The sequence below is a fragment of the Mus pahari genome, chromosome 7, assembly GCF_900095145.1.
Source record: "Mus pahari chromosome 7, PAHARI_EIJ_v1.1, whole genome shotgun sequence".
NCBI lineage: Eukaryota > Metazoa > Chordata > Mammalia > Rodentia > Muridae > Mus > Mus pahari.
Genome location: NC_034596.1, coordinates 65,134,656 through 65,144,122, shown reverse-complemented (window position 1 = coordinate 65,144,122; position 9,467 = coordinate 65,134,656). Strand labels below are relative to the sequence as shown.

Genomic DNA, 9,467 nt, shown 5'->3' with positions numbered 1-9,467 from the left:
TGAGAGTTCTCAGCACACGGGGCGCTGAGGTGAGAGTTCTCAGCACACGGGGCGCTGAGGTGAGAGTTCTCAGCACACGGGGCGCTGAGGTGAGAAGACTACTATAAGTGTAAGGCCAATGTGGGCCACATAGTGAGATCCTTTAATTAAAACAGCAGAATCAAAAGCAACTGAGAAGTACAGTATAAGTTAAGAAAATGATCTCAGGGGCCTGGGGATGTAGCTCAGTGGTAGGACACATGTATGTCAGGTACAGGCTCTGGACTTGATTACTAGCACCACAGAAGGAAAGACGCTTTTTTAAAAAAAGAGTTTTGGAGGTAGAACTTGTGGTTTGGGTCAACTAATAATTGTGTTACCTTTCTCTAACAGTTGGTTTGCTCATCTTTACAAGGGGGATAAAAATAATGCATACAACAAGGCATAGTGGTACGCACCTTTAATCCCAGCAACACAAGTAGATCTCTGTGAGTTCAAGGCCAGCCTGGTCTACATTGTGAGTTCTAGGACAGCCAGAGCTGTGTAGAGAAACCCTGTATCAATGTGTGTGAGTATGTGTGCGTGTGCCTTCTAATTATTAAGCAAACTACGGGATGTAAGCTCGCTCAGTTGAGTATAAAGCACTTGCTACCAATCCTGACAACTTGAGTATAGTCTCTAGGACCATCGGGGTAAAAGGAGAAAATCATCTTCCTCAAGTTGTCCTCTGATCTCCTCCTTCATGCTATGACATGTGTGTAATACACACACACACACACACACACAGAGTAAATGAGTATATATTATAAAGCACTTTAATGTTTGATACATATTACGCATTCAGTAAGTATTAGCTCATGTCATTATCAGAAAAGTCTTTCTACTGAAAATTAGTAGTACAAAAATTTTAGAATGCACTGAAGTAGCCATTTCACTGCAAAGTAATGGAGTAGATGGTCTTTGTTGACTAGCTTTTAAATGCCGTATTGGTTATTGCTAGAACTACTACTCAGCTGCAGCTGAAATAAAATACTACAAATTGGGTAGCTAAAAACGGTAGATTTTGCTCTTCACTGTTCTGGAGGCTGGGGATTCCAGACTCATGATGCTGGCAGATTCATGGTCCGATGAGGGTTTCTGCTTTGGTTAGTGAAGGCGCTATCTCATTCACTGTGCTGTAGGTGGTGGAAGGGGCCAGCACACTCCTGCAGACCCTAGCAGGTTATCAGTCCTGTTCTTGAGGGTGTGCCCTCATATCCTAACTGTGAAATGCATAAGTGGGGTTAGGTTCCAGCCCGACCGGACCATCGGTAACAAATGCTAAAGGAAAACCTTGCTAGGCTTCCTGACACCCAGTCTGCCGCAGCTGCTCACTTAGCAAGCACAGTTTGCTGTGTCAGGTGAGTTATGTCGCAAATATTTTTCATAAACAAACTAAATCTGAAATGTATTTACTCACTTGCAAAATACTTTTTAGAGACACAGTATACAACATCCTTAAATATGTTCTTTGTAATTATTTGAGCTTATAATTTTTCCTTTTACTTATTTTTTGGCTATTGTTTCTTTTGTAAGCTAGATTCTAGATCTGTAGCTCAGGATGGCCTGTTGTGTGCACGCATCCTTCCTTGTTTCCCACAGGATTAGACCTGTGTGCTACCTTATCTAGCTCAACTTACAGTAGCTTTAAAAAATCCTTTAGGTTATGAGGAGACCCAGATGGTTGAAGAAAATCTGCAGACAGCATTGTGAAAGTTACTTCATAATGCAAGAGATGCAGAAGTGTGTCTGTTTATCAGAAATGTGCAGGGGGTCCGAAGAGGGCATGATTTCTAGCACTTAATCCTCACTAGGCTACACTTACCATTATCCCCTCGTTAGGTCTGTATCTTGTATTTAAGCTGCTTCTCTTAGGCAGTGCTGCGATGTGTGCCTGTTTCAGAGATATGCTGTATCTTTTGTTGCAGTCCATTGCTGACGGCTTTAAGGAGGCTGTTCGTTATGTCCTTCCACGCCTCATGCTGGTGCCGGTGTATCACTGTTGGCATTACTTTGAATTATTAAAGGTAAGACAAAAGCGTCCTAGAACAAGAATGTTAGATCACTAATAGTAGCCTAAAGCCTATTTTTTTTTACCTGATTAGATTTTTTTTGTTTTGTTTTTGTTTTGTTTTGTTTTGTTTTTCGAGACAGGGTTTCTCTGTGTAGCCCTGGCTGTCCTGGAACTCACTCTGTAAACCAGACTGGCCTCGAACTGCCTGCCTCTGCCTCCCAGGTGCTGGATTAAAGGCGTGCGCCCAGCACCTGATTAGATTCTTAATATTTTTACTCATAAAATACAGTGTCCTAGGGCTAGGGCTAGAGCCCCATGCCGGAACGCCTGCCTATAACGTGAAGCCTGGGCTGCTGCCTGGTTGGGCAGCGGACACTTGAGAGCCCTGAAGGATGCATACTAACATTTCAACTTCCATACAAAGAAAGATCTTGGAGACACTCTTACAGATTTTACTACTCAGCACATCATTTTCATGTTGTAGACAGGCATGAGGAAATTTATTTTTGTCAGTTTATAACATAGATGCTCAAATTATCAATCTTAACAGAAGAATATTTTCATGTTAAAATTAATTTTTGGAGATTCACAGTACCAATCTTTGAAAAAATTATTTTTAATTTTAGAGTTATTATAAATATCTTTTATTGTTTGACCATTATACATGGGAACAGTGTGTCTTGATTAAATTCACACCTCCTCCCCTCCCCCTAGGTGTTTCCAACATTTCCCTGCCCCTCCTTCATTTTACTTTTTATTTGTGAATTTCACATCATAGACTCCAGTCCAATCATCTTCCCATCTCTTTGAATCCACCCTCTGTCCTTGCAAGCTCCCCGCAAATAAATTAATAATAATAATAATAATAATAATAATAATAATAATAATAATAATGTAAACTCTCACTGTGAAGCTGTGGTGAACTAGCATGTCTTACAGTACACCCATTTGACCTAACATCTTTACTTTTGAATGTTCACTGCAGTGAGCCATGAACCTTGTCAGTTCTGGACCCTACCAGCACTCCTCTCAGATGCCCTATCCTGCAGCTTTGGATCTTCATGCACTCCAGCAGTTCACAGATGGGCTGGGCCCACTCAAAGCCCCGGCTCTGGGCCTGGGTGGTAGCTGAGTTGGTCAGCCCACCATCTCTCCTGCACCCACACCACCACACCATCAGGTGGAGCTCCCCAGCACTGCCCGTGAGCTTACCTAGTGCCACAGCTGGCAAGGGGCAGGGCTGGTTCTCCCCAGCTTACCCCACTCATGCCACCATGGCCAGATCTATTGTGCTGCTCAGGCAGGCACAGGGCCCTCAGGGCCTCCCCCTTCTCATGTCTTCTCTTTTGTTTTGAACCTACAGAGCATAGTTATCTCTGTCTGTTAGACTACTGACCTATCTTATATAAGAAATTAATAATTTCATCTAGTTTTATCTTAAAATCATTTTAAAATTGTATTTTTATGCATGTAAGCAAGTCCTTTTCTTACAAACATGTTTATATACTGCATGTGTACTTAGTGCTCAGGGAGGCCAGAGGGCGTCAGGTCCCTGGAACTGGAGTTGTAGATGGTCATCAGCAGCCACGTGGGAACTGGCTGGGAACTGAACCCAGGTCTTTTGCAAGAACAGCAAGTACTCTTAATGTCTGAGCCTGTCTCTAATCTTGAGAAAAATCAGTTTGAAGTCTTCATGAAACATAATATTTAGTATAGACCAAGTGCACACAATTGTGGATGTGTGCATGAGAGGCAGGCAGGGAGGGAGGGAGGGAGAGTTAATAAAGAATGAGTAAATTGGTCTTTTTTTTTGAGACAGGATCTCATGTCATCTAGACCAGCCTTGAACTCATTGTGTAACTGAGGATATCTTTGAAGGGCTGAGATTACACTGGTGTTCTATATACACAGCATAAACAGTGGTTCTCTTGTTTTCATTTCCTGACTGGCCCCTAGTCTTAATGGCATTGGCTAAGGAACTTTAGTGATTAATCGTAACAGAAGTAGTGTCAGAGTGAGTCAGGTCGTCATGGTCAAACTTGTCTTGCTCTTTCTTAGATGCACTGTAGCAATGAGGGCAGCCTTGCAGTCATCCAGCCAGGGTGGAAATGTAGAGGACAACTGTAAACAAACAATAGCATTACTAAGACTTTAACTTTGTGGAAATCCAAATAAACATCCAGGCTCTTTATGAAACCTGCAGCCCTTCTCATGTGTGCCTCTGTTTCTCCAAGGATGAAACTAATATCATCAGGTTTTTTATCTATTTGTGCACAAAGAATGATGAACTCCAGACATTTAATGGGAATGAGACGCCTTAAATTTGTCTTCTTGAAATGCATGTTCTTTAGAAACTGCCAAGCAAATTCTTTGCCTAGATATCTACAAGACAGCTGTGGAAGTATAGCTGTTATTCCAGAATTATTAACTGTGGAATCAATGGACAAAGTCTAAGCAGGCAATTGAAACCAGTAATTTGGGGCCTTAAAGGCTGGTGCAGAATGGTCAAGCAGAAAGCTGCTTACTTGAATGAAAAAGGGGCAGGGAGAAAATGTTCCCGAACAGGCATACTAGAATTGTATTCACAAAAGGGAAAGGCAGAGGTACTCACATGGTGTCTGGGGTTGGTGGGGACTGAGGGGAGAGAGAATGGGTGATTGCCAGAGAAGCTCCATCTTTGTCTCCTGCTTTGTAACCAGGTCTGCTGTAAAGGGGAGCAGACACTGCCTAAAGCACTTGACTTGAGGAAAGCTCTTCCTGGTGAAGTGTTTTAAAGCTTCAAGGAATGACCAAAAGACAGAAACACACTGTATCTGATTAATGAAGCTACGAGCTCAGGGTCTGTAGTTTTAATGAACACACAGCAACAGTAAGAACAAATAGGAACATGGAATTGAAAAAGTCACAGAGATCTGAATAACTCACACAGAAGGCTATTCAAAGATCAAATGGTTAAAAACCACCTGCTGTATAAAAATAAACACTTCCCCCTATAGTGCATTTGAGACCACAGAACTGTTGTAGTCTCTACCCCACATCTTTAAATTTATCTTCTCAGGTCATAACAGTAAGTCTTCCCAAAGGAGACCTTCCAAAAAGACAGGCAGTTTCCTCAGCTGTAACTTCCTACTTTTTTGTGACATGAACTAGCAATCTATCTTAAGAGATGTGTGTGTGTGTGTACATGTGCACATATATACATACATACAAACATACATATACATACATACATCATACATATTGGGAAGTTAGAAGGAGGCATTCTACCAGCAAGCCCATAGTCGTCAACAGTCATAAGATTAGCTATAAGTACAAAGGGATATGTCAACATTACTGGCAAAAAAAAAAAAAAAATCCTGTGACAGCTTGTGAGTAAGTTTTCATCTTATGATGGAGATCCCACTGTAGGCACTGACAAGGTAAGCTAAGTGGTTAACAGCACCTCAAGCCTCTTGCACCCTAGTTGTTGAGGAGTTAAACCATGGTGGAAGGACAGAACCGGCTCCCACATGGCGTCCTCCACCTTGAGAGTGATTGATGATATAAGAATATTCCAGGGCTGGTGAGATGGCTCAGTGGGTAAGAGCACCTGACTGCTCTTCTGAAGGTCCGGAGTTCAAATCCCAGCAACCACATGGTGGCTCACAACCATCCATAACAAGATCTGATGCCCTCTTCTGGAGTGTCTGAAGACAGCTACAGTGTACTTACATATAATAAATAAATAAATAAATAAATAAATAAATAAATAAATAAATAAATAAATAAATAAAAAGAATATTCCAAAAATAACTTTAAAGCCATTCAGCAATGGTTTTCTCTCTGCACAGAGGAGTGGACTTGGTAGGACTGGGGATGGGGTGCATACAAAGAGAACATGAGGCAATGTATTAAAATTTAGTAACTTGAGCATACAGGAATTACCTTTTTGTTTTTACAACTATTCTACAAATTTAGCATTGTTTCAAGAGAAAATATATAAGAGGAAAAAGTATTATCTGAAAAACAACTTTAATACAATGCATCTTGTGGTGTATTAGAGGCTAAATTCACCAGTTAAGTGAGAATGCCAGCATTGTAGAAAGGTTGTGGAGACATGGAAGAGCTCGACTCATTGAGCTGATTCACCATGGTGACTTCCTTGTCAGCTCAGGAAGTGTAGACTATGTCCTTTTAAATACTCATAGAGAAGCCGCCTAGATACTCGTTATGTCATTTATAAGTCTCACTACTGACTATGCATGGTCCTCAGTGGGCAAAAGCTTACCTAGGTATCCAGAGCTCTGCGTTCCATTCCCAGGGTCACAAGCGTTTCTTTGTTGATCTTAATGCTGAAAATCAAAGAAATAGCAAATTATTGAACTGAGATTATAGCACACAGCCATTGTCACCACTGGGAACTTCTAACTCTCCTGATTTTTTTCTACTTGACAAACTTGTAATTATTATATGACTGTTTAAAGGCAACATGTGAAGGGTTTTGTTTGAATAGTCTTAGAGAGAAGGGAAGTTAGTAACTTCAATCTGAATTTAGGGTTGTTCGGGTTTGGTAGAATTTCACTGCTGCCACTAATTGAAGATTTTAATCAATAAAAATAAAAGCTTATAATAGACATTTTATGTCATCAACATCTATCTTTATTAAGATATATATATATATATATATATATGTTTATCTCATATATATTATCTATATGTGTGTGTGTGTGATGGTAACTGTTTATGGTCAATGTGTGATGGGAGATGTGTGATCAACACTGAGTGATAGTAACTGTGTGATGTCCAGTGTATCATATATAAAATATCATATGGTGTATATATGATATAAGATATATACATCTACATATATTAGACATTGTCTCACTATATAGCCCTGGATGTTCACTATATACTCCAGGCTGGCCTTGAACTCACAGAAATCTACCTGTCTTTGCCTCCCAAGTGCTGAGATTAGCAGCATGTGCCACTACACCCAGCTACTGAGGTATTTTAATGTAGAGCTGAAATAAAGTTTTTGTAAGAAATCTTTTTTTTTTTTTTTTTTTTTTTTTTTTGGTTTTTCGAGACAGGGTTTCTCTGTATAGCCCTGGCTGTCCTGGAACTCACTTTGTAGACCAGGCTGGCCTCGAACTCAGAAATCCACCTGCCTCTGTCTCCCTAGTGCTGGGATTAAAGGCATGTGCCACCACGCCCGGCTGTAAGAAATCTTTTAAAATTAAAACACACTTTTTATATGTGTGTTTGTGTTTTGCCTGTATGTATGTCTCTGCACCATGTAAATGTATTGCTACAAAGGAAAAAGAGGGTGTTGAGTACCCTGGAACTGGAGAGACAGTTATAAGCTGCCACGTGGGTGCTAGGAACCGAATCTGGGTCCTCTGGAAGAGCATCCAGTGCTCTTAACCACTGGGCAATCTCCCCAGCCTGAGAAGTCTTTTATACTTTTTTTTTTTTAAAGATTTATTTATTATTATATCTAAATACGCTGTAGCTGTCTTCAGATGCACCAGAAGAGGGCATCAGATCTCATTACGGATGGTTGTGAGCCACCATGTGGTTGCTGGGATTTGAACTCAAGACCTTCAGAAGAGCAGTCGGTGCTCTTAACCACTGAGCCATCTCTCCAGCCCTTTTATACTTTTATAAGTAATTTTGCTGGTGATCTTCACTTTAAACTTTAGAATAACCAAGCACTGGTACTTTTTCAAACTTGTGGCAGTATTTTATTTTTTGACTCATTATCTTTTCATTGTTTTTTTTTTTTTTAGTAATTTAAAGATTAGAATATTACTCTTAATATAGTCATTTAAATTATTTTCATTGTTAATCTTTTGGTAGCAAAATGTTTTTAGATACCTTTGGAAAATCCGATGTCTCATGTGTTCCAAGTAGGGAACAGTTTATAGGACACAAATGAAAGGTGCTGGACCAGGTCTGTAAGCAACATCCACATAGTTACTTTTGAGCCCCTTGAAATATGAGGAAAATGTAAATTCAGATTGTGAAATAAATTTGATGTTTAAATTTTTCTGAAGTGATAATTTTCATATAGTTATATAAATATGCACTTATACAACTTCTTTATAATATCTATGTAATACTTTGCTCTCTTTCAAAAAGATTAAAATATTGGCATATAATCTAACATAAATTATTAAAAGGTAAAAATTTTTTCCTTTCAAGAAAAAGTGTTTTCTTCTGAGAGAAATATTAAAGAAAAATTTCAGCAAGCGAAATAAAGCCAAATTTTGAGGGATTAAAAAATTAGATAAAAATATTTATTTCTAAGGATTATTACACAATTTTTTAAATTAACCTTCATGGTTTCTGGATACTACAGTGGTTGAATTTAATGTTATGAAAATATCCTCTTGTAGAGGATCTGGTTCGATTGCCAGTACTTACATGTACTTAGAACCATCTGGGACTTGAGTTCCAGGGGAATCAGTGCCCCCTTCTTGCCTCTGTGGGCACCAGGTACAAATGGCATATAGATATGTATGTAGACTAGGCACCCATAAACATATAGTGATGTAAAAATTAAAAGTATGTCAATAAAACCCTTTATAGTATTTGGTTACACACAGCTTTTGACACATTGAAATGTTAAAATTTGTTTATTTTATTCTGTTGGAAAACAAATATGTGTAAGCTTTTTGAAATTGCCAGAACTTAAGTATTTAACAGAGAGTATGTAGTAATTTTAGGAGTTTATGTTATTATATGTCTTCATATTAGTGAATAAAAGTAACTTTAAAAAAAAACTTTTAAAGCCAGACCTAGTGGTACACACCTTCAATCCCAGCACTCAGGAGGCAGAAGCAGTTCTCTGTGAGTTTGAGGCCAGCCTGGTCTACAAAGCTAGTCCAGGATAGCCAGGGCTCTGTTACACAGAGAAACCCTGTCTTGAACAACCACGAAAAAAGTGTTTCTTTGTAATTGTGTGTGTAGTGTTGAGGTGGGTGTGGGCACCAGGGGACGCAGGTGGAGGGCAGAGGACAGACTGTGGGCTTGCTACTCCCTCTGCCTTTCTGTGGGTCCTGCACACTGAGCTCAAGTCATTAGGTTTGCCTAGCAAGCACGTTAGCCAATAGCCATTCTGCTGGCCCTAAAGTAACTTCTAAACATCATGCTTTAAATACCTTAAATTATTTTGTATGATAAAAAGTTCCTAAATCATTTCACAGTTATCTTTTTCATTGACTTTTATACTGACAGTACTTTATATCTTCATTGGATTTGTTAAAAGAGGGTTGGTTTTTAAGAAGTCAGATGGTATATGTAATTATACATATAAGTTACAGTTGTCTTTATTAACTATATTAGTCTTTTCGCTGTGTCCAAATATCTGACAAGAAACAAAGTTAGTGAGGAAGGAGTAGGTTGAAGAAGGGATGCAGTCCATCCCTGTGGGGAAAGCAGGGCAGCGTCCTCA

At 39.4% G+C, this 9,467-nt stretch overlaps 1 protein-coding gene across 2 annotated transcripts in view; it reads left to right on the top strand.

Annotated features, from left to right (window-relative positions):
- The window catches only part of Sos2 (SOS Ras/Rho guanine nucleotide exchange factor 2), an 87,343-nt gene that overhangs the window by 47,778 nt on the left and 30,098 nt on the right, over positions 1–9,467 (top strand). For both annotated transcript variants that reach the window (XM_021201768.2, XM_021201767.2), the window contains exon 8: positions 1,947–2,045. In XM_021201768.2, the coding sequence (XP_021057427.1) occupies positions 1,947–2,045 (99 nt within the window). The remainder of the gene's footprint in view (positions 1–1,946; positions 2,046–9,467) is intronic.